At 43.1% G+C, this 26,123-nt stretch overlaps 1 protein-coding gene across 1 annotated transcript in view; it reads left to right on the plus strand.

Moving 5' to 3' along the window:
- Nucleotides 1–26,123, plus strand: part of LOC103018155 (dystonin) — a 489,012-nt gene that overhangs the window by 37,543 nt on the left and 425,346 nt on the right. Inside the window, 1 exon segment of the mRNA XM_057554087.1 lies at nucleotides 6,752–6,952. Coding sequence (XP_057410070.1) covers nucleotides 6,752–6,952 — 201 coding nt within the window.

The following is a 26,123-nucleotide window of genomic DNA, read 5'->3' on the forward strand; positions in this document are numbered from 1 at the left end:
GGAAATAAAAGCAAAAATAAACAAATGGGACCTAATCAAACTTATAAGCTTTTGCACAGCAAAGGAAACCATAAACAAAATGAAAAGACAACCTGTGGACTGGGAGAAAATATTTGCAAATGATGTGACTGACTGACAAGAGCTTAATTTCCAAAATATACAAGCAACTCATACAACTTAATAACAAAAAACCAAACAACAAAATCAAAAAAATGGGCAGAAGAGTCCAAAGAAAACATACAGGTTGCCAACAGGCACATGAAAAGATGCTCAACATCGCTAATTATTAGAGAAATGCAAATCAAAACTATAATGAGGTATCACCTTGCACTGTTCAGAACGGCCATCATCAAAAAGTCTACCAATGATAAAATGCTGGAGAAGGTGTGGAGGAAAGGGAACCCTCCTGCACTGTTGGTGGGAAAGTAAATTGGTGCAGCCACTATGGAAAACAGTATGGAGGTTCCTCAAAAAACTAAAAATAGAGTTACCATGTGATCCAGCAATCCTTCTCCTAGGCATGTATCTGGAAAAGACAAAAGCTCTAATTTGAAAAGATACATGCACCCAGTGTTCATTGCAGCACTATTTACAGTAGCCAAGACATGGAAACAATCTAAATGTCCATTAACAGATGAATGGATAAAGAAGATGTGATATATATATGCAACGGAAAATAACTCTGCATTAAAAAATAGTGAAATAATGCCATTTGCAGCAACATGGATGGATCTAGGGATTATCTTTAACTAAGTGAAGTAAGTCAGAGAAAGACAAATATCTGATATCACTCGTTTGTGGAATCTAAAAAATAGTACAAATGAACTTATTCATGAAATAGAAACAGACTCACAGACATAAAAAACAAATTTATGATTTCCAAAGGTGAAGAGGGGGAGGGATAAATTAAGAGTATGGGATGAACAGATACACACTACTCTGTATAAAATAGATAACCAACAAGGACCTAGGGTACCCCACAGGGTACTATACTCAATATCTTATAATAACCTATAATGGAAAAGAATCTGAAAAAGAATATGTATGACTGAATCACCTTGCTGTACACCTGAAACTAACACAACAGTGTAAATCAACCTTACTTCAATTCAAATTACAATTTCAATTAAAAGAATTTTTTGACAGCAATATATGTATTTATTAATGCATTAAATAACAAGATCTAGTAACAGGTTTAATAACTACTTTGATTTTGAAGTAGCAATGAATGTAAATGGTATTTCAAGATATCTTCAGCCACTATAATTTAATATTTAAATATCTGTGATTTCTTTTAGTGGCAAAAGTCAGATATTGCTAATAATACCAGGTTTATGGCCTGCATTTATAATTGAGGGATATGCTAAGTTTGTTTGTTTTTAAAAATTTATTTACTTTGTTTATTTTTGGCTGCATTGGGTCTTTGTTGCTGCGTGCAGGTTTTCTCTAGTTGTGGCGAGCAGGGGCTACTCTTTGTTGCGGTGCATGGGCTTCTCATTGCGGTGGCTTCTCTGTTGCAGAGCATGGGCTCTAGGCACGTGGACTTCACTAGTTGTGGCACGTGGGCTCAGTAGTCGTGGCTCACGGGCTCTAGAGTACAGGCTCAGTTGTTGTGGCGCATGGGCTTAGTTGCTCCGCGGCATGTGGGATCTTCCCGGACCAGGGCTCGAACCTGTGTCCCCTGTATTGGCAGGCAGATTCTTAACCACTGAGCCACTAGGGAAACCCTATGCTAAGTTTTAATTAGCGTTTAGTGAAAATAGACATATTTTTCCCCATCCAAGTTCATTGATTGCCTGCTCCATCTCCCTTGAATTTTATCCATGGATTCAAGAACTTCTACTCTATACTTTATTTCTAGCCTTGGATGAGGAGAATCGTAGGGTTTTTATGGGGCATTACATGCTTTATAAACATCAGCTTATTGAGCTTCATAATATTTGAATATGGTAAATCTATGTCTTTACCTATAAACCTTAGCTTTTCAGGTACAGCAATAACACAAAAACAATTCTATATAAATACTCATTGCATTAAGTTTCCATTTGTTCAGATGCTTCATCAGTAAACTGGATGGTGCTTTGATCTTATATAACAATAATTCTTACTTGAAAATGTTAACTTTTTCAATTTCTGCCTGACTTATCTAAAACGTTTGTAGACATTTCTTGTTTTAATCAGTCAACATATGTTCTGAGTATATGTAGAAGATTAGCTCTGAATGCATTACTGCCTTATAACCTCCCTACCTAAGAGCAAAGTGGAGAGGGCACGGGTTTGGAGTTAGAAAGACGAGCTTTTCTATTTGTGAGTTTTGGCCTTAGGTAGGTTACTTACTCCTGGTAAGCTTCAGTTTGGTTGTCTATGAAGTGGATATAATAGGCTTAGCACCTAAATGGTGCTTAGTAAATTATTGCTATTAATATCTTCTCCTTTTTTTGACAGTCTAAACAAACAGCCTGGTTAAGTCTGAGTATTCGATGTGTGAGGAAAATAGCTAGCCACGTGAAACCTAACAGAAAGAGTATGCATCAGGGGTTTTGTTTGCAGGCAATGGAATTTGACTCTGACTTAAACCAAAAGAGAATTTATTACAAATGTATGGTAGAATTTACAATCAAAACTGAATTGTTATAACAGAAGTAGGCAGCTTCAGAAGGTCTTTGGGGCATCCACTAGACTGATGAATTCCTTCTGCTATTTTCAGTCTTTACATCCCTCTGCTTAATATTCAGTGTCCAAGCAGAGAGACTGCAATGGGTTGATCCTTGACCGTGAACCTCCCTGGGAACTATACCAGGTTATTGAGAGGGAAGATCTAGAGTGGGCTGTGGAGCACCCAGACTTAGCTGTGTATCAGGACTGTGCATCTGAGAAGTTACTGCCCAAAGGGTGCTGATAAAACAGGGTGGCCTAAAGACATGAAAGCAACCTAAATGTCCATTGACAGATGAATGAATAAAGATGTGGTAAATGTGTAGAATGGAATACTACTCAGCCATAAAAAAGAATGAAATAATGCCATTTGCAGCTATGTGGATGGACCTAGAGATTATCATACTAAGAGAAGTAAGTCAAAAAGAGAAAGAAAAATATCATATGATATCACTTATTTGTGGAATCTAAAAGATGGTATAAATGAATTTATTTACAAAACAGAAATAGACTCACAGACAGAGAAAATAAACTTATGGTTACCAAAGGGAAAAGGGAGGGAGGGATAAATTAGAAGTTTGGGATTAACAGATAACATACTACTATATATAAAATAGATCATCTACAAGGACAAGTATACGAGTATAGCACAGGGAACTATATTCAATATTTTGTAATAACCTATATGGGAAAAGAATCTGGAAAAGATATCTATATATCTATATATCTATATATAGATATATAGATATATATCTGAATCACTCTGCTGTACACCAGAAATTAACACAACATTGTAAGTCAACTATACTTCAATAAATAAATAAATAAATAAATTTAAAAACAGGGTGGCCTAAAAATGGCAGAAGTCCACTACCAAGAGACTGCCAAGTTCCCATCACCTACTGGTTGAAGGGCATCCGGGTAAGATCAAATGGCTAGAGGGAGAAATGGACTTTATACTGACTCCGTCAAATCCCATTAACACCTGTGAGAGCTTATAGCACCACCTACTGTTTTAAAAGAAAATTTCCTTCTGTTAAAAGTCATGGCTTACTTTTTATAGTATTTAGGACAAGCAAGTGTAATAAACCCCAAACCAATAATTCTCTACAGTGGTTTAGGGAGATTAAAAAAATGCCTGCTCGGTAATGACTGTGTGCTGTTTGCAGTGTTTGTGATCATAGCTCTGAACTGCCGGCAGGTGAGTTGCTGCTGTAGCATCCAGGAAGTGAAACCGTAATAATAAGGCGGTAATGCATTGACTGCGTACTGTAATCTGTGTACTGTTCTAAGAGGCTGATGTGGACTATCTCATCTAAATACCATGTAACTACTAGAGGGGGAATACTGTATGCATTTGGCAGAGGAAGAATCTGAGGCTCAGAGAAGTAACTTGTCCAAGATCGTACACCTAGTAAGTGGGAGAGCTGGGGTTCTAGCCCAGACAGTTAGACTCTCAGGACAACAAGTGCCTGGGACTCTCTGGAGCAAGGAACTCTCTCCTGATGACCAGGGTGGTTGGTACCTCATGTGTCTATCAGCAGGGCACACCTGCAGTGTGATTCATTTTCCCTTTTACATCTGATTAATAACACACTTTTGTCTTTAAGAATATCTTTTATTCACACAAGCAATATACCTAATAATCATAGCCAACCCATATATATTGCTGTGTGCCAGGCACTTTTCTAAGTACTTTACATTTATTAATTCATTTATGCTTCTCAACATCCCTATGAATGAAGTACTGTTTTTAATCTCCATTTTACAGATGGGGACATAACTCTCTCAGTAACTCTTCAAGGTCACACAGCTAGGAAGTGACAGAGGCTGTGTGTGAACCCAGATAGCTTGGCTGCTTGCTGTCTGTGTACTGCCCTGTAGTGCTTGTAAGAAGTTCTTTTAAAATAGTCCACGTATATTTGGATATAAGATAAATCACAGAGGTGTGTATGATGGTGCTCTAATCTTAGAAAAATGTGAAGGTGGAATGAAAGTGACAGAAGTTGAGGAAAGACTGATTTAAACAGTTTCTAATTTTTATTGTAAGCAATGCTTGAATATCTTCTTGGGCCTACTTGCCAGAGTTTCTCCAGAGTAGATACAGGGGTGTGGATTTACTGGGTTATTGTTCTCCAGAATGACTGTACCAACATGTTTTACTTTTTTTTTTTTTTTGGTCACTTTAAGTGAGTTTTATGTAGTTTTCCTAAGAGTTTCTAGAATTTGTAGGCCCTCGAGAACTATTGGTAATAATAGAAGTTAAGTAAAATTTGGTTGTTTATTACTCCTAAGAGCATAAGAGAAGGAGACTCTGCATCATTATCTAAGAAATATGCTTAGCTCACCCCACTGGGACAGAAGCTAGTGTATCATCAGAACACTCAGTTCATTCCACCAGCGCACATGTTTCTGGAAATCAGTGCCACCTAGTGGTGACTCAACCCCTCAGTAGCTATCAGAGTATGGAGTATATGTGCGTGAGTGTGTGGGAGGAGGGGAGCGTAGGGGGAGGACATCCAGGAACCTGCATATTTAAAAAGCAGCCCGGCTTAGCCATCGGCCCAGTTCCCCCTTCTCCATCCTTTTCACGGCACCTGCTGCACAGCCCTGGGGTTATACGGGAGTCTGGGCATGTTCTGGGCCTGTTTGGGGTTGAGGAACACCTTCCCCCCAGGCCTGCACACAGAGGAGACGTGGAAACAAGCTCATGTGTTTGGGGTAAGAAGAAAGTGCCCAAACTGTGACCTCAGTTTTGCCAAATCCATTTGCATTTCCTCCCTTGTTGATTTCTGTTGACCTCCGCCCTCCTTTGACTTTGCGGGTCACCTAGAACTTCTGTCTTTTTCTCCTTCATCCTCAGCCTGGTGTCTAGGGCCCCATCATCAGACGGCAGGCTCTCCCCTCGTCCCTTTGTGAGCTCCCCTGCATGTGGGTGTGCACATCATCAAGCAATGTTTCTTATTGCTACATAAACATTCCATGCATCCATCCATCCATCCATCCATCACTTTACTTCTTCATTCTTGCCTTATGTTGTTCCCTTTCCTGGAACATAAATTCTATCCCTTCTCCACATTCCACTCGTCCGCTGAGCTCAGCTTCATCGATTGATTCCTCCTGTAGGGTCTGTCTGCACCTCGCGCCCTCCACTGCCCCTCACCCCGCATCGCCCATCCCAGTCTGCTCGTGTACTCTGCAGCAGACTTCTGCTCTGCAGCAAATCGTCAGCTACTCCAGGACAGAGGTTATTTTATGTAATTCTTTGGTATTTTCCAAAACCGTGTGCACGTTCCCAGATGCACAGCTGAACTTGTTTCCTTGCCCAGCGAGTTGTCCTTATACTCACCATACTGTAAAAAGGAAGGAAAATTAACATTTCATTGAGCACATGGTATCTGCCAGATACTATGCTTAGAATTTTACGTCTAAGCATAGTATCTGCTTACGTTTGCTTTTACGTCTGTTACGTTATTTAAAACCTAAAAACCCTGTGAGGAGAATGTTATCCATTTCTTAGGCTGGAAAAATTAGATCATCAATGTTTAATAAATGTGTAGCTGTAATGAACAGGTCAGCATTTAGACCCAAGCCCATCTGACACCCCAAACCCATACCGTTTGCTGCACTGTCCTGCCGCCATTTGGTGTTAGACCCTCCCTTTAAGGTGTTTCATGATGATGCCTTGCATTCCTGCCTTCCTTCCTGCACAGTCCACTTCCAGGGAAGCAGAGCATCCCTTTCCCTGGGGTAATACTGGGTCCTTTCCCTGTACCATCCTCACGCCCACCTGGAGCCCCCCTTCTTCACACTTAGTCTGACTTATATCCACATAAGTAAAGCAGTATGCCTGCCTACTTTTTTTTAAACTAGCATTTCTAGATTAAAACATCTCTTAAGGTAGAATAACTCTGGGCCCCGGAACACGAGATGCTTTGCAGGACACACAAGCCTTACTACACTTTGAGCTCACTTTGGGTGGTCAAAGAGCTCACAGAGCTGGTGTCTTTGGACGTCTCTGTACAACTAGCCCCAGAGAACTGCCCAACTGACTCAGGACCAATCTGCATCTGTTCGCTTGTGTTTCCTGCCCCAGGGATTCCGAGCCAGCCCTCGGCACCTTAGGAGACGGGCCGCAGCGGCTGCAGCTGCCCGGCTGGAAGAAGCCAAGCCTGCCGTAGAGGTTCACCACCAGAGCGAGCAGGAGATCTCAGTGAGGAAACGAAGAATCAAGAAAAGCAGCCGCGTCCAGCCAGAATTCTACCACTCCGTCCAAGGCGCTTCCACCAGAAGACCTGTAAGTAGGGAATTATCTTTTCAAAGAATATTAAATGCATTGTCACATGGGGTGGTCCTTCTCTTAGTCTTCAAAAATGATCAGATTGACTTTAAGTAATTTGGTTATTCTCTTATTGTCCCAGCAAGTAGTTGGGAACTCACGCGAGTGCCAGCGAGGAATGTGGTTTCCCAGGAAGCGCTGGTCAGCGGTGGGCGGGGGGATTGAAAACTGGTGAATCCTGACCACATGAGAGTGGGGTCTAGAGCTCGGATGGGGCCATGGAGTTACCCAGCCGAGGCCTGCAGTGGTGAGAGCTGAGCTGTTGGAGGGGGGGTGACAACAAAGCATCGGGATGGGGAGGCGTGGAGGGAGGGGCCGACCCCCTCGTCTGCAGCTGTCCTCCGGGTGATGCTGAGGGAGCTGGCCCCTCCGGGTGACTTTTATGTTGCTCCCAGGCGGCACTGCTGTCCTCTTCTAGCAAGTGCCCTGGGTCTCTGTCGGCCGAGCTGCCTTACCTGGACAGTTACCAGGGAAGTTACCTGGGAAGCTTGGTGCCCACCTGGTCTTCACCCCTGCTCATCTCCTGAGCACGCTGTTCCGTGTGCTCTGATCTTCTGTCTTGGTTGGGGCTGTTACACAGGGACGTGTTGCTGGGGCTGTGACAGTTAAGGATTTGGGGCTTAGACACTGACATTTTAAAAACTTTCAAGGAGTATTTCATGACTGCAGTAATCTTGCATTGCTTCAGCATTAAAAAAAGTTTCCCTATGAGTCCCTCCTGTGCTGTGGAGAGCCCATGATTGTCGTGACTCATGCCAGCTGAGGGGAGCCAGCAAGATTTGACATGATAATATGTCTCTGTAAATTATATAAACAGACCTGCCCTTCTGTGGGGTAACTGTGTAGCAGACACATGTGGAGTTTGCTACCAGGCCAGCGACAATGGCAAGAAGCTGAATTCCTTTACAGAAAAGGTCCCGTTTAGCCAATGGTAAAATAAGCACATGCTTAGAGATGAGAGCCTTCCTTTCATGATTGAATAAAACAAAGGCTAAGTAGAACTTGGTATCTACGTGGAGCAACAGGAAATTGTAGGAAAATTTATTCATTCAACAAATGTAAGCTTTTTTATACAGGAAATAAGAGATGCACAGGTATGTATTAATAACTAACGGTTATTGAGGGCTTACTTGTGTAACTGGAATTATTCATCTTCTGAATGATGAAACTGAGGCCCAGAGAGGTAAATAACTTGCCTAAGTTGACCCAGTTGTTTGGGGGCAGAGTCTAGGGTTTGGGTCTAGGCGGCGGCCTCCAGGGCCCCCACACTTCCTCTGCAACCTTCTGCCTTCCTGCTGCCCAGCACCTCACAGCTGAGTCCATGGACAGACATGCACACGAGTAAACGGAGTGCAGGCCTGTGTTAGGGAAGTGCTGCCGTGGACTGTGCACCCGGCTCTAGGGAACGTGGCACAAGGCCAGAAATACTTGCAGAGAAGCAGACGCCTGAGGCGCATGCTGGAAGAGGAGGGGTTGATCCGGTGGGAAGTGGAGGGAGGCGTCTCTGACGAGGAGAACGTGTACAAGAGCACAGAGTCGTGACGGTGTGGCAGGCTCGGGGGTCAGCTCGAGGTGGTGCTGGTAGCTGAGACCAGGGTCATTAAGGGATATATTATGCTGAATCGTTGGGTTTATCTTCTGTGATGGGGCTCTGTTGAAGGTAGGGAATAGGCACATTGGTTCTCCCGCTCAGAATCTAGCTAATTCTTTCCTCTAATCTCCCCATATGGATGGAGAAGTACGTGATCATCATCAAAGTTTAGGAACCCTCCACCCGCCCTTGTTCCCTCCTGAGCACTGTACCTAACTGCCTTGGTCACAAGACATAGTCCCCATGCCTGGTGACTCTGCCCTGGAACACCTCTCCTCGCTCTCTGTTTGCCTGGAGAATTCCAGTTCACCTCTAAACTCTGACTCGTGATCAGGTGGCTTGATCAGGAAAGTCTTTTCTGATCCTTCCCATCAGAGTGAGGTGCGTTCTGCTTTGGTCCTCAGCCCTTTGTACAGATCTCCAGCAGCGCAGTTACTCAAGTGAAAAAGGCAGGCTCAGTAGTGAGACGGACACGGGTTCGACTCCCGCTCTATGTATGCGGCAGGAAACAGCTGGCACCATAAGAGTTTAATGGAAAGAATGTTTCCAGAAGCATGGGCAGGGCTGAGATGCTCCAGCAGCCTTCAGGTGGAACCTACCTACCTACCTACCTACCTACCTTCCACCCCTTGCCTGCAGGGGTGGCAGACGGCAGGGGTCTTGCTGGGTCCCGGTCAGAGGGCTGGAGCCAAGGAAGCAGCCTTCCCCAGGAGCTGTGGCCGAGGCGTGCAGCCCGGCCAGAACCCAGTGAGTCAGGAAGGGGGCAGGGGGAGCAGATGTGCTGCCTTCTCAGCTCCTGCTTTTCCATCAACCCGACCCAACAGGACACCAGAGGGCTGGGGAGTGTGGGTGATGCGGGTTACAGAGATCAGCACCCCGAGGTCAGGGCAGAGTCACCAGGGATGGGCAGAGTCTGAGGGGACAGACAGGGACCCTGGCAAGTAAAAAACATACGTGGTCATCTTTGCCGAGCTGCTCAACTCCTCGAGACTCGGCTTTCTTACTGTGAAGTGATAATAGCAACGGCGACCTCACTGAGGGGTGAGGATGAACTGACGGGTGGAATTAGGTGGCCTGCTTGGCATAAACACTCAGTACATGGTAATTCCTTCCTCTCCTTCCCCCCCAGACCTTGACTTCCTTGGGGGCCATATCGTCCGGCCTAGTGTATTTCCTGGCATATGACATCTGGTGCATTTTATTGAACAAATGAATGAATGATATTTATACATGACGTGTAGGTTAGGCACTATAGGAATTCAGAGAATGGAGAGGTTTTTTCTTTTACCCCCCAAATAAGGTGGTTGGGGGTAACTACTTCACGGAAGAGACGGGATTGAGTTGGGCTTAATTATGGGTAGGAATTGGAGAGGCAGCAGACATCAGCTCTGGGAAGTAGAGTAAGCAGAAGTGCTGAGAACTGTTTGGCTGGATGTGGGGGATTATGAGAAACGTACAAGATAAAGCCGGAAAAAGAGATGGGGCCAGAATACCACTGTGTTTAAACTTCATTTTCTGTGCTTCATGGAGACACTGGAAGAGATGAGTAGCATTATCACAGCAGGATTTTAGGAATTAAACCTGAGCAGGGCGAGTCAGAGGGGAGCAGGACAGGGCCGGGTCAGTAGCTACTACAGAGGTCTGGGTGTCCGGTGATTAGGACCTGGATTGGGACATTGCCTGTAGCTCTCTGCCGGCATCTGGTGGTCACTGCTGAGGAAGGCCTTTGCCCTCTCTCCTTCGGAAGGATCATTTGGAAGGGAGCAGGATTAGAGGACAGGAAATAGCAGTGGAGGCTGCCTTGTTGCTAGGGGCAATAAAAACATTCCAGGAGCTTCTTTGGGGCGGGTAAAGCTCACTTCCTCCATCTGTGTGCTTCTCCTAGGGGTCGTTGTTTTGTAGACTGGAAATCGTCAGAGTTGGTAGCAGGAGGCTGTTGGCTTCGTATGTCATGTGATTCCTGCTCAGCCTCTGCTGACATTTCCCTGTTTTTATGCTGTAGGTGGACTTGAGTGCCAGCCTTGGGTCCTCTTCTGGGTTTGGTTAGGTGCAGCCAGTAGGGCCAGCACATGAGCCCGGAGCCTGTGCCTTTTCCAGCTTACACAGTGGGAGGGAGAAGGGGGACGAGTCAATGTCAACTCTGATGGTGGCCTGGAGATGAAATAAAGATAAATCAGCTGTGGTGACTCAGGATTATTTGAATAACTTTATGTGAAGCACTCCAGGCGTTTCTAGCGGCAGCCTGAGTAAGAAACAGGCCCACGAGTCAAAAGACTGACACAGGATGTAGCAGTGAAGGAGATGACTCAGAAGCTGTGACCGTGCACTTTCAGCCAGGAAGCGGGCCCCGAGCCACATGGAATGCATTATACTTTAGCATCTCTGGCTGCTCCAACCTATTTACTTTTTCTGAATTCATCATTTATACTCCAACGTGGCTGTAAGAATTTGTAACGGAGATCACTAATATAAACATAATTAGTAATATATGTGTTTTCTTTCCCCCTCTTTTGAAAAATGAGATGTTTCTAAGAGTGAGTAAGCCAAACATTTATCCTGATTTTCTCTCTTAGGTCTTGGGACTTATCCTATATATTGAGACATGTCACTGGAACATTTAGGAATTTTTACCACCTTGGAGCAGAAGAGATAATTAGATCCACATCTCCCTTGGTTCTTTAGTATTTTGACATTGCAATTGGGTCTGAATCCTAGAGCTTGAAACATCACCATCACCACCATCACCGGAGCGCTCACGTCACTGCACGCTCGCTACCTCGGCAGCCCACAGGCAGCAGGTGTCGCTGTGCTTCCCCGTTTTCTCCCCTTTCATCTTCCCAGCAGTTCTCTGGGGCAGGTGCTCACTCTTCGGAGGAGGAAACCTGTCAAGGTCACACAGCTGGTGGATGATGGAACGAAGATATAAACCCAAGTGTTCCGACCGGAGCAGTTGGAATAGATTCAAATGATCATGTGTCTAGGGCTAGAGGTTTATCCTAATGAACCCTCCTAAAGTACTTTCATCAGTTTGAGTCTCAGGTTTCCTAGCTGCATAGAAGTTTTTTGACTTTTGCATCAATCAAAACCTATTTTTAAATGGTACTGGAAAGCATAGATAAGCCCCAAACCTCACTCTTGCCATGCTTTTCGTTCAGCCTCTCCTCCTGGGGCAGAGGACCTGGGAGGCAGCAAGAGGCTTTCTACCTAGTGCCCTCACTTGAGCCTGTTAATGTAGAACAAAAAGGGGAAATCAAAACTTTAGAGCACCTGAAAATAACCAGGCACCCTGACTCTGTCCGTGTTACGTTTCACTGATTCAAGTTTTGTGCACATTTCAACCCCATCGCCTGCATTTCCTGGACTTAGAGTCTCTGACACTAGCACATAGAGGTGAAGGACTATCTGATTAAAAACTGCCAGCGCCCCCAGGTACCAGCCAAGCGGTAGCCCTCTCCCCGTGCTGGCAAAACCGAGGCCCACGAGCTTCAGTCCTTCACTCTGGGGCTCCTGTCCCAAGTAACTGTATTATCAAGCCTGATAAATTTTTAAAAAATTTTTATTTAAGTGTAGTTGATTTAATGTTGTGTTAATTTCTGCTGTACAGCAAAGTGATTCAGTTACACACACATATATATATTCTTTTTCATATTCTTTTCCACTCTGGTTTATCACAGGATATTGCATATAGTTCCCTGGGCTATACAGTAGGACCTTGTTGTTTATCCATCCTTATATAATAGTTTACATTTGCTAATCCCGAACTCCCAATCCTTCCCTCTCCCACCACCCTCCCCCTTGGCAACCACAAGTCTGTTCTCTATGTCTGTGAGTCTGTTTCTGTTTTGTAGATAGGTTCATTTGTGTCATATTTTAGATTCCACATAGAAGTGATATCATATATTTGTCTTTCTCTGACTTACATCACTTATGATAATCTCTAGGTCCATCCATGTTGCTGCAAATGGCATTATTTCATTCTTTTTTATGGCTAATATTCCATTGCATCTATGTACCACATCTTCTTTATCCATTTATCTGTCATTGGACACTTAGGTTGTTTCCATGTCTTGAGCCTGGTACTTCTGACTCAGGTTGGAGGACAGGCAGGCTTAACGCAGATGATTGGTGGTCCTGCTTTCTGAAAGGTGAACACTGGGGAAGAAGCTGGTGTGGCCTGAGGGGTGGAAATCAAATTTCCAGTTTGGATATGTTAAGTCTGAAATATCTACTAGATTTCCTAGGGTCCGGATTTCATGGGGCTGTTAGTACACGGATATTATCAAATCCAGGAGACTGATCAGGATAACCCAGGAAGTGAATACTGATAGAGAAGGGCGTTGGGGGCTCAGATGGGGTCCTCCAGAGCCAAGAGGTTAGAAAGAGGACGGAGGTTCCCTTTAACTTCTGACGCCTTCCTTCAGAAAGACGGACGCAGAGAGCAGATTGGTGGTCGCCAGAGGTAGGGGGTGGGGGTAGGGGAAAACACAATTTTAAAAAGTACACACAGCTGAATACATCTGTTGTTTTCAGTGACACAGAAAAACAAACCCTTGAATACACCAAAAAAAAAAAGAATGAAAGAAAAAAGGAAAAAAATTACAGGTGCCTTAGGCAGAGGTGGGTCCAGGGCTCTTGACTTTCACTGAAGGATGTTCGTCTTCGGCCAGGAAAAGGCAGCATCTCAGGTAGAAACTTTAAAGAGCAGCAGGAAAGGATTTCCCATGCAAATGGATTACTCCTTCCCAGCCTTGCCCTTTCTCCTACTAGACCACTTCCTTGACCTCACCTTCCTTTTCCTTCTGTTGTTGGATTTTGTTTTCGAGTCTTGGGGAAATTTTCTGTTTTTCTCTTTGCAGCTTAGGTCATTGTAAGGCTGCAAGATACTTTGGAACATTGCATAGTGTTTTTTTTTTTTTTTTAATTATTTATTTATTTATTTGGCTGTGCCAGATCTTAGTTGCGGCACGTGGGATCATTAGTTGCGGCATGTGGGATCTAGTTCCCCGACCAGGGATCAAACCCAGGCCCCCTGCGTTGGGAGTGCGGAGTCTTACCCACTGGACCACCATGGAAGTCCCTTTTGCATAGTTTTTCTTTGTTTTAAATTAATATTAACAGGTTTCAGGTCATCTTTGTAGTCGGGAGCCTGCTGCTGTGTAGAAAAACTAGCCAGACATCCTTGATCTTGTTGAGAATGTAGGATGTTTCTCTGTCCCTTTCCTGCTTAGGTTGTTAAGTGGTCTTCCCTTTCCCTTTCCTTTTCCAGTGTGTAACCCCATGCGGCTTTATTTGCATAACCTCGGGACACTTCCCTTTCTGGTGAAGGCTTGCTTACAGCTCACACCTTCCTTTGGGTTAATTAATTGGCGAATACAAAGCTCCTAAAGGAAATGTTTGTTTCCTTTTCCCTTTGGAGTTCTAGAGAATGAACTGAATGAATAAAGTCAAATTTCTTTTTTTTTTTTTTTTTAAATTTATTTATTTATTTATTTATTTGTGGCTGTGTTGGGTCTTTGTTTCTGTGCGAGGGCTTTCTCTGGTTGTGGCAAGCGGGGGCCACTCTTCATCGCGGTGCGCGGGCCTCTCACCATCGCGGCCTCTCTTGTTGCGGAGCACAGGCTCCAGACGCGCAGGCTCAGTAATTGTGGCTCACGGGCCCAGCTGCTCCGCGGCATGTGGGATCTTCCCAGACCAGGGCTCGAACCCGTGTCCCCTGCCTTGGCAGGCAGACTCTCAACCACTGCGCCACCAGGGAAGCCCCAAAGTCAAATTTCTTTTGCTAACTGCTTCAGAAGGATTTTGTGGAATAATGTCCATTCAGCTTACTGAGTCTTTGCTCATTGCTACACCTCCCTTACAGGACCTTACCAAAGGTTTCATTTATTATAAAATTGCTATCAGTAGGTATAAGAATAATGGGTGCACAGGAGCATGCAGGGTACGTGGCCTATGTTAAATGAATGGTGCTAATGTAGATAGAGTTTAGTTTCTCAAACAACTCATGAAACCAAAATGAACTTGGTGAAGGGGTTCATGTACTCTGCTTGGAGAGAAATAAACACATTCTTCTAACTGATGGTTCTTTTCGAAGCCAGCATTTGACTGCAGCAAGGCCTGTTGCCATTCTTTTTGTCTTTCTTGTACTCAGCATCACCTGTTGTCTTGAAAACCTTAAATTCTTTAAGCTCCAAGCAAACAAAACTTACAGAAAAAAAAATTTTATCAATTAATTAATTGATTTTTTGTCTTTTTATTTTTGGCTGCGTTGGGTCTTCATTGCTGCGCACGGGCTCCCTCTAGCTGCAGCGAGCGGGGGCCGCCCCTTGCCGCCTGCGGGCCCCTCACCGCGGTGACCTCTCCTGCTGCGGAGCATGGGCTCCAGGCACCCTTTAGTGTTTTGTTTTGTTTTTTTTTCCCAAAAATTTTTAGATAGCCACTTGTCTCTTCAAAGTTTCCATGGACGGGGTGGATAAAAGAGCGAAAAGATAACTCCTTTAGAGATGGTCTAGTTTATTACTTTACTTCTAACCAGAACAGTCTTTATTTCTAACCTAACCAGAATGTTAAATTGTTCCGAGAAGATGGGTATAAATTTCTTTATTTTAAAGGACACAGTTAGCGCTTCCCTTGAAATTCTGTTTGATGTTTAACAGCCGTGTTTGCCTGGGGTGACTCCTTGACCTTTGCCTAAATCCTGTGGGTTACAACTTAAAACCATTTCCTATTGTACCATCTGTGAAGAGGTACTGTGGAAGATCTAGAGCTTGTCTCACTCCCTTTCGTCCTGTGCTTTCAATGATGAGGTCTCCCCTTGTTTGATGGCTTGTATTCATAGCCAGTTCATTGTACTTGAGAATCAAAGAGCTGCTTCTTTTCTGGGCTCATGGTTCCATCTCTCTGGACCTTTTCTCCTAGACCTAATTCTCAGTTTTCCCAAATATCACTGTTGTGCTCCTTTCAGCCCCCTCCTGGTGAGTGGCAAGAATCCATCTGATTTCTCTCAATAGTGCCTCTTTTTTTTTTTTTTTTTCCCCAATTGTGAGGTGATGAGTGTGGTTCAAAAAATTCAAACTGTGGAAACTGAACAATTGAACATATCCAAACAGAATTTAGTTTGTGCCTTGGGAGAAAAGTGGTCAGTTCTGGAAATGACAGTGATGTTTCAGGAAAACTACGGCTTTGCAGTAACACTTGTGAATGAAAAATGCTGCCTGCCATATTAGTAAGCAAAAGATGTTGCAGCCATCAAGCCATCACCTTACAGCCACCCCACGGTGAGACCTGGGGGAACTCAGGATGGAAACAAAGAATGCCTGCCATCTAGCAGTCAGGCACTGCAGTCTCCCCTCATTGTGCACCCCTCAAAGGGACTCAGGATGAGAAAGCACAGGATACTGGCCCCAGATAGCTGAGGTACATGTCAAAGGAAGATTTCAATGAGCCCAGACATAGGCTCTTCCCATACATAGAAAAGTGCTAAGTTCCTTAACTTGAGATGTCTGGTTTTCTTTATTAACAATAATCTTTTGATGTTCTGACTACCTGGTCTTTGTTACAAAAACTCCTGTATATACTGGCTCCCCCCCCTTGCCTCTTTGGAGCCGTCCCTCAGAGCTAGCTGAGAGGCTGTGTTGCTGGATTAAATCCTCAGTTTTGTCTGCCGAATATAACATAACTCTCAACTTTTAGGTTGTGCATTTTTTTCACACTTCATATTTTGAAAAGTGTGTTCATATTCATGATCTCATTTAATCTGCACAAGCAATTTGTACCTTGAGTGGGGCTTATATTGTTAACCCAATCTGACAAAAGTGAGTTTCAGAGAGTAAGGACTGGCCCAGGTCATCAGTCTAGATGGAAGCAGACGTCCCTTGTCCCTGCCGTCCGTTAGGAAGAGCTTCAGCTCCGAGAGCACTTGGAGATAGGGTGAGAAATTTCAGGGACAAGAATATAGATTCCAGTAGACTGGAGGAATTATGTATGTTTTCATCCTGACTTATTCCTGAGGAGTAGCTATGTACCTTTGAGAGCATGCTCACGGCCTGCATTATCTGTACCGCCACCCCAGGGTACCAATGTATTGGCAAGTCCGCTTTGGTCTAATACTACCAAGTCCATGCCACAGCCTCCACACTTTCTGCTCAGTTATCACATGGTAAAGTAGCTAATTAACTCTGATGCTGGGGAATATCCTTGACCTGTCAGCACTGACCCCCCACTACGTGTAGCTCAGCATCTCTATGGTGGATGAAGATCAGATACCTAAATTAATCTGATGTTAAGATGAGGTTTAAATACTCTTGTGTACTGTTCCTGGGAATGTGGAATGGTGCAGCTGCTCTGGAAAACAGTATGGCAGTTCCTCAAAAATTAAAAATAGAAATTGTAAGGTACAGCAATTCCACTTCTGGATATATACCCAAAAGAATTGAAAGCAGCGTCTGGGGAAGAGATGTTTGTACACCCATGTTCATAGTAGCATTATTTGTATTAGCCAAAAGGTAGAAGCACCCCAAAAGGTGCATTGATGGATTAATTATAAACAAAATGTGATGTATCCATACAATGGAATATATGTATATATATTTTAAATTTATTTTATTTATTTATTTATTTTTGGCTGTGTTGGGTCTTCATTTCTGTGCGAGGGCTTTCTCTAGTTGCGGCGAGCGGGGTCCACTCTTCATCGCGGTGCACGGGCCTCTCACTGTCGTGGCCTTTCTTGTTGCGGAGCACAGGCTCCAGATGCACAGGCTCAGTAGTTGTGGCTCACGGGCCCAGTTGCTCCGCGGCATGTGGGATCTTCCCAGACCAGGGCTTGAACCCGTGTCCCCTGCACTGGCAGGCAGATTCTCAACCACTGCGCCACTAGGGAAGCCCCATACAATGGAATATTATTCAGCCTTAATAAGGAAGGAAATCATGACACCTGTTGCAACATGGATGGATCTTGAAGACATTATGCTGAGTGAAATAAGATAGTCACAAAAGGACAAATACTCTGTGAGTTTCCTCGAGTAGCAAAATCGTAGAAACAGAAATTGTCAGCGCAAGTTCCTGTGCCCGACGCACAGTGAGGCCAAACAAGCCGAAACATCGGAGTTTGGAGCAGAGAAAGGTTTATTGCAAGGCCATACAAGGAAATGAGGTGGCTTGCCCACAAAAGCCTTGAGCTCCCGGAAGGGTTTTGGCAAAGCATTTTTAAGGGCCAGGAGAGGAGGGGTCTCAGGGTATGTGATCAGCTTGTGCACAGTTCTCTGATTGGCTGATGGTGAGGCAGCAGGGTGGTGTCACAGGGGTTAACATCATCAGTCCTTCGGCTCCAGGAGGCCTGGGACTATGTGCTCATGGTCATCAAGCAGTTCTTCCACTTGGTAGTGGTGGTGCGGTTTCACATCTGCAAAACCACTCAGGAAATTTGCATTAAATACTATTACCTAGGTACTTCAGAGAGGGGCTAAAGCAGAGGTTACGGGGGAAGGCCTGTCCCAGGAAGGCCCCATAGGGTCCTGCTCTGTTACAAAAGTAGAATGTGGTGGTTGCCAGGGGCGGGGGAGGAAGGAGTGGGGAGTTGTCCGATGAGTATGGCCTTTTAGTTTTGCAAGATTAAAAGAGTTTGGGGGAAATTCCCTGGCGGTCCAGTGGTTAGGCCCGCTTTCACTGCCGTGACCCTGGGTTCAATCCCTGGTTGGGGAACTAAGATCCCGCAAGCTGCGTGGCATGGCCAATAAATAAATAAATAAATAAATAAATAAATAAATAATAAAAGAGTTCGGAGATTGGGTGCTCAACAAGGTGAATGTGCTTAATAATACCGAACTGTATGCTTTAAAAAGGTTAAGATGGTAGATTTTACGTTTTGTGTATTTTACTGCAATTAAAAAGAAATTGAGTTTAAACAGCAGCTGCAGGCAAGGAGGCAGAAGAATCACAGTAAAGGTTCACAGAATAAGGGCCCAAATGATAAGAACATCAGAGAAGATACATTTAGCTTATTTTAAATAAAAAGCTCATGGAGTGTGAGAAGCACAAGGTAATTACAAGTAGCAAATGCTAAGGAAGGACTCACTTGCTAATTGGAGGATGTGTCCTTATATACCTGGTGCAGGCATGACTGTGGATTGAATGTCACATGGCAAGACATGCTGTTTCATATGCATGAAATGACAGTTGATATCATTATTCTTAGAAAAGAGAAACTCCTTAGAATGTAAAGTCTTAGTTGAGGTTTTAAGGGCTATTGTATAATACATTTGCATGAGTTAAAATATTATACTCCGGAATAAGCAAGATTGATCTAAAACAATGTAAACTTGCATTTTAAGTCAAAAGATTGTGTTATTTTGTGATCGGTTTGTGTTCTTGTGTCAGAAAAACTTCAGAAATAAAGTAGATACGTTGATGGTGTTCAGAGCCAGGATTTTCAGTTGGGAGAGAGAAGAGATGCAGGTGTGAAATCAGGAAAGTTAAGTAAATCCCTATAATCCTCAATTGAATTGGAAATATCAGTTTGAACACACAGTGAGGTTTTTTCATTAAAAAAAAAAAAAATTTCCTGGCTCTGCCCACTGAACAGGACTAGAAACAGTGACCAATCCAGTAGAAATGCCCATACAGTATTATGGTATCCTAATGTCATTCCTTTTTAAAAATTAATTCATTTTTTAAATTGAAGTGTAGTTGATTTACAGTATTATGTGAGTTTCAGGTGTATTGCATAGTGATTCAGTATTTTTGCAGATTATACTCCATTGTAGGTTATTACAGGATAATGACTATAATTCCCTGTGTCATTTCTTTTTTTTTTTATTGGTGGATTTTAAATATTTATTTTTAAGATTTTTTTTTTTTCTTTTTTTTTTTTTGGCCATACCACGTGGCATGCGGAATCTTAGTTCCCTGACCAGGGATCGAACCTGCGCCCCCTGCAGTGGAAGCACGGAGTCCTAACCACTAGACTGCCAGGGAATTCTCTTTCTTATGGAAACAAACCCAGGCTGTGTCTTGGGTCAGGTTCCTTAGGCACAGCCTGAGAGGGGTGCTGCGGCATAAGTGATGTATTGAGGGGGAGGGTCAGGAGAGGGACAAGGGAAGCAGGGCGGGTGGGGGCAAAGTCAGATGCTGGCTTGGCAGGGGCTGGCTCTGCCTGGTCCTGCATTGGCTCCAGGGAACCAATGCACAGAGTTCATCTCAACTGGAAGCCAGCCTTTTGTCCCCCACCTGAGTTAGTCACAGGCTCTGGGCTCCTGGAGAGGGAGGGTGTGAGGAAGCTTGGGGTAGCCCAGGGAAGTGCTGTGAAGAAGGGGCAGCTGTGAGCCATTAGGGTCAACAGCTGGATAGAGGGATGGAGGGATGGGTGGCCGGGGCACTCGGCAGCCATCACAGGCTCCTTGGAGAAATGGCTGATTCCAGGTCTAGAACGAGAAAGGGAGGATGAGCCCGACACACCTTTTATTTTATTTTATTTTTTTTTGCCTTTTATCGTCAACTCTTTATTTTTTGAAATTTCAAACTTACAAGTTCAAGAGTAATAACTATGAACACTATAATCTTCATCTAGATCATCAGTAAGCATTTTGCCATTTGATTTCTCTGTACACATAAACACACACACACATTTTTGGGAACAGTTTGAGGAAGTTGCATACATTATAACTCTTCATCCCTAAATACTTAAAATATGTATCGCCTAAGAACAAGGACTTTCTCTTATATGTTACATTTCAGTTATCAAATTCAGGAAATTTAACATTGATTCAATACTATTGTCTAACATGTCCCGTGTTCAAATTTTCCAGTTGTTCCAGTATTGGCCTTTGTTTTTTCCATCCAGGATCCCATTCTACATTTAATGGTCAATAAACTGACGTCTTTACTTAGTCTCCTTTAATATACACACTGGCTACCAAGTTTGGAACCATAGGACAGTATGTAATATGTGGTTTATTAATATTACATTAAGATACATGTAAGGTAATAGTACCTGTTTCCAGACTTCATAAAGCCAGGCACATCTTGTCAAACCAGAAGACAAGGAAGCATCCAAGATTACTGTGGTCTTGTCAGAAGAACCAGGAGTTAAACTTGGAGAGGCTCCTACTGCCTAGTCAATAAGAATAATGATCACAGTGGATTGAATATCACATCAGTATATTTAAAATCCATGATGTGTGACATTTCAAAAAACACCAAACGCTCATTGTTGACCTTTGGAGAATGCTAAGTGAACTAACTCACTTTTCTGGAAAATAATAAAGAGAAAGAATCAAGCATTGTTGTGTCTTTGCTGTAAGAGTTATTCTACATGGTAATCAAATGGTTGTGGAGGGAAGGAGTGATGGAATTCGATGTCACCACTTTGCAAATCCAAGTCAATAATGACCTAGATGGTGATCGTCAGTGACTCTGACACTGCAGGAGAGACATCAGGTGCCTGCTGATGAAAGGACCGGGTAACACTTAGGATCAAACTGCTCGTAGTAATTACAGACTTACCCAGAACATAGGGTGGAGCTATGTGTTAGGTGATATACTGAAGACAGAGTTAGCAAAATGCAGACTCTGGGGGACTTCGGGGCAAACACTCCAATTTCTTCAACGAATAAATTGTAAGAAATAAAAAGCAGGAGGAGTAATCTATAGATTAAAAGAGATTGAAGGGACCTACCAACCAAATGTAATGTGTAAGCCTTGTTTCAATGAGCAAACCAAATGTAAAAAGAATTCTTGAGAAAATTGGGGACTGCTTGGATATTTGATGGTATTAAGAAATTTATATTAATGTTTACATTGGTAATGGTTTTGTGATTTTGTTAAAAAGTCATTATCTTTTAGAGATATGTACTACAGTATTTAGCAATGAAATAATAAGATCCCTGGAGTTTGCTTCAAAATAATCCAGTGAGGGGCAACCGAGAGAAATGTGGGTTGGGGTCTCATTCAAACAACACTGACCAGGAGATGGTAATTGTTGAAGCTGGGTGTGTGTAAATGGTAGTTCTCCTTATTTTTCTGTTGTTGTATAAACTTGAAATTTTTTTAATGAATTTTTTAAAATTAATTAATTTATTTATTTATTTTGGCTGTGTTGGGTCTTCGTTTCTGTGCGAGGGCCTTCTCCAGTTGCGGCGAGCGGGGGCCACTCTTCATCGCGGTGCGCGGGCCTCTCATTGTCGCGGCCTCTCTAGTCTTACAGTCTTTTCATAGTAAGTGGAATTCTTCCATTCCAGTATTACTTTACTACAGCAGATTGCACTTATGTCTTCTCACAGAGCTCATGAAATTTTGATGAGGGCTGAAATGTGAGCAATTGAGTCGCCTAATCGATTTGAGTTAATCTTTAGTATTGACATCACGTTCCATTATGTGACTCTGCTCAGGAGATGGTTTTCCGGAGGTAGATTATTGCTTTCATTTTGCTGCTCATACTTGTACTTCTTTGTTGCTAAATAGGGCCATGAGCTGATCACATTTCCAGTTCTGTTCCAAGCTTACTTAAGACAGCTTGAAACTCTCATTAACTCTGTGAATTTTATTTAGCCCTATTAGAAATGGGCACGGATAATTGAGAATGGATTATAATTTTTAGCTGCTTTGCCAAATGCAAAAAACCCCCTCAAAACAAACAAAAAAAACACCTCTGTTTACTTTTGCTAAACTGGACAGCTAAGCGTGGATCTTTAAGAAGCAATGGAGTTCTCACAGGATGTATGCTTTCATGCTATTAATTTTTACAACTTGCTACTGCAGAAAAATAATTCTTTTTAAATAGGCAGCATAAGTGTTGAAAGTGAGCTCCTTTTTTTTTTTTTTAAAAAACTTTGTTCTCATAGAATTTTTTTTTAAAAATTAATTAATTAATTGATTTTTGGCTGCGTTGGGTCTTCGTTTCTGTGCGAGGGCTTTCTCTAGTTCCGGCGAGCGGGGACCACTCTTCATCGCGGTGCGCGGGCCTCTCACTGTCGCGGCCTCTCCCGTTGCGGAGCACGGGCTCCAGACGCGCAGGCTCAGTAGCTGTGGCTCACGGGCTTAGTTGCTCCGAGGCATGTGGGATCCTCCCAGACCAGGGCTCGAACCTGTGTCCCCTGCATTGGCAGGCAGATTCTCAACCACTGCGCCCCCAGGGAAGCCCCAGCTCCCTTTTTTTTTAGCTGTCAGAGTAACCTTTCTCTTGAACCGTGATTATAATCAGTTGTGACAATTCACTATCAGCCTTTCCTCCTCCTGCGTTCCAAGAAGGTTAAACATTTTTGAGCATCAACCTTTGTCCCAAGAGTTCAGAAGGACAAAAATTATCTATTCAACCTGAACATATACTTTTGAGTGGGGTTCCATTGAGCTCTTGAGAATTTTAAAGAAGAGATGTCAGAAAAATCATTCATTGTTGGCATCTTTTCCATCCTTTTGTTTGATGCTTTTTGTTTTTTGGTCTCTGTGAAACAGAAGATTAGCCTCCCATTTATTTAGTAAAGTGTGAACTAGACTTGATTTTTTCCACTGATGACAAATTAAATTTCACCAATAAAAAAAAATCACATGGTTTAGGTATATGATTGCCAGTTGCTTTTGAGTTGTGTTATTATCTGTTCTCAGGAGTAAAAAATTGAGTATGGCTGGAGAGTTTTAGAATTCTGTGGTCCATAGCCTGATCTTAAAAACCTGGATGCTTCCTTTTTTTAATATAAAAATAAAATAGGTCTGAAGGTGGAGGCAGAGTGGGAAGATGAGTCATTTGGATGTCAGGCATTGTCTGATTCTTCTGGGAGTTACTTGGTGTTTGCTTTAAATTCTTAGTTATTTTCACTGGTTCTTTTTGTTTCCCTAGGTATATATAATTTGAGTAAGAGAGTATTTTATATTGCTAGGCATTGTATAAGTATCTTATTAGCTGATATTTTAAAATCTCTCTTTCCCTAATTGTGGAGCCAAGTAAGTTGAAAAACAGGACAGTACTGCTTTCTTAGAAACATGCGAAAGTTGTCTTTACAAAGCCATTGCTTCATTGTAGTCTTGTCTCTGCTCTGACTTTAATAATGAGAAGACTGGGAACTATATACAATATCTTGTGATAAACCATAATGGAAAAGAATAGGAAAAAGAATATATATATATATATATATACATATATATGTATAACTGAGTCACTTTGCTACACGGCAGAAATTAACACAACGTTGTAAATCAACTATACTTCAATAAAATTAAAAAAAAGTCTAATGAGAAGAATGATGTCCCCTCAGAAGAAGAAGACTGGACTTTGTGTTGTAAGCCTCAGGCCTAGGGAATTGTGGGGTTTCAATAAATGTTTAATAATGAACCTCTGATCGCCTTCTTTTCTGAATAGTTATTGCTTAGTCATCATGGAGTAAGAGAAAGGTGAGAAATCAGGGCGAGGAGGCGTGGAGAAAAGGAAAATCATAGACTCAGTTATCGTGGCAAATAGCCAAGTTAGATTGTAGTTTATATATCCAAATGTACCTTTCCTGATACTCTTTTGAAAGTCATCTATTCATCCTGGGAACCGAAGTTTGAACATTTGTATATAATATGCTACAACAGCACCTGGTTTATCAGCAGGCTGGGCCTAGTTTAATTTTGCTTGAGCTAAGGCAAGCTTTTGAGCAGTGTAAGCAGTCTGATGGAGAGGCTGAGACTGTGTGTTCTGGAGCCACGTGGCTGTGTGAGTTTCACTTCTGGCTTTAGCACTTCATAGCTCAGGGCTGTGGGCGCTGTGACTTCGTTTACCTCCACTGGGCCTCGATTCCTCAACTATAGAAGGGCGGCCATAACTTCACATGTTACTGTCAGCGTCATCTTTTCATTGTGCTCAAAAGAGTACTTGGCACATAACAGTGCTGCATCTGTTTACTGCTTTTCCTCATTGACATCCTGGCTTGGGATAGGGTTCCAGATGGATTGGATCCTGGAGACGTGGATGGTAGGTGACATAATGCCCCGAACTCCAGGACTTTCGAGTCTCGTGGACGTGGACAAACAGCTTTGACAACGTAGTAGGATAGGGGTGTTCTAGGAGAGTATTAGACACTTAGCTCTAAGAAGGTCAGCAAAGGCCTCTTGGGAGAAGGGGTTGGTGAGCTGAGTAGGGAGGGACTAATTGAAGAAAGAGGGACGAGCCTTCCAAGCAGAAGGAGCTGCGTGCTTGAAGGAGCAGGAGAAGGAGAGAGCTCTGTCCCTTCGGGGAGCTGGGAGCAGTTCCTAGTGAAGCTGGGTGGGTCTGGTCACAAAGCGCCCTGCTTGTCCTGCCACAGAGTTCGGGCCTTTATCCTTTGGCTCCTGGGTCCCTGAAGGGCAGTGAGGAAGGTGGGATGATGTGTTGTGATGGGAATTACAATTTAGAAAGATTGGTGCCAGTGTGGCGATTGGGTTGGAAGGGACAGGGTTAGAGTCAGGGAGACAGGTGCTTTGGTCTGAGTAAGAAATGATTAGGGGGCTTCCCTGGTGGCGCAGTGGTTGAGAGTCTGCCTGCCAATGCAGGGCACACAGGTTCGAGCCCTGATCTGGGAGGATCCCACATGCCGCGGAGCAACTAGGCCCGTGAGCCACAACTACTGAGCCTGGGCGTCTGGAGCCTGTGCTCCGCAACAAGAGAGGCCGCGATAGTGAGAGGCCCGCGCACCGCGATGAAGAGTGGCCCCCACTTGCCGCAACTAGAGAAAGCCCTCGCACAGACACGAAGACCCAACACAGCCATAAATAAATAAATAAATAAATAAATAAAAAAAAAAAAAAAGAAATGATTGGGGCCTGAATTAAGATAGTAATAGTGTAGGTGAAAAGAGAGGAATGAATTTGAGAGCTATAAAGGAGTAGAATAAATGAAACTTGGTAACAAATAATATGAGGGGTGAGGAAAGAAGAGAAATTATATATTTATAATATATATGATGATCATATATATATAACTCATATATACACATTTCTTCTTTTTTTATCTTTATCTCTCTCTCTATATATTTGGTTTCTAGCTTTAGCAAATGAATAGATTCTAGAGTTTCTCACTAAAATGGGATTAAGCAAGATGAGAGGCATAGGGTGGTGTCCGGCAGAGAGCTGTGTTGGATTTTGTGTGTGTTGATCTTGAAGTGCCTGCTGGAGACCTGAGCAGTGATGTCTAGGAAGCATTTGGGTATTAGAATATGAAATTCCCACAAAAAGAGAAAGTTGGCAAGACAGATTACATAGTCACTTGTTGTTAAAGCTGAGAGTGAATAGATTAGTCAGGGCTGTAGAGTGAGAAAAGGAGATGAGATCCCAGATACTATGCTGAGATTCCACGTAATAATATATGAGGGTGTACACGAGGGTTCAATGGTGGAAGAGAAAGTCATCAGGATGAAACAAACAGAAGAAGCAACCAGAGAAGAAAACCAGGGAGAATGGTATCATGGGGACCAAGAGAAGAGTGAATTCCAGGAAAAAAGTGGTAATGATAGAAAACATTAAAATATTAAAATTTAATTTATATTTTTAATTAACAATAACATTATTGTTAAGAAGGGTGAAGAATGAATTTGTGCT

This window comes from Balaenoptera acutorostrata, chromosome 10 (assembly GCF_949987535.1).
Source record: "Balaenoptera acutorostrata chromosome 10, mBalAcu1.1, whole genome shotgun sequence".
NCBI classification, from domain to species: Eukaryota; Metazoa; Chordata; class Mammalia; order Artiodactyla; family Balaenopteridae; genus Balaenoptera; species Balaenoptera acutorostrata.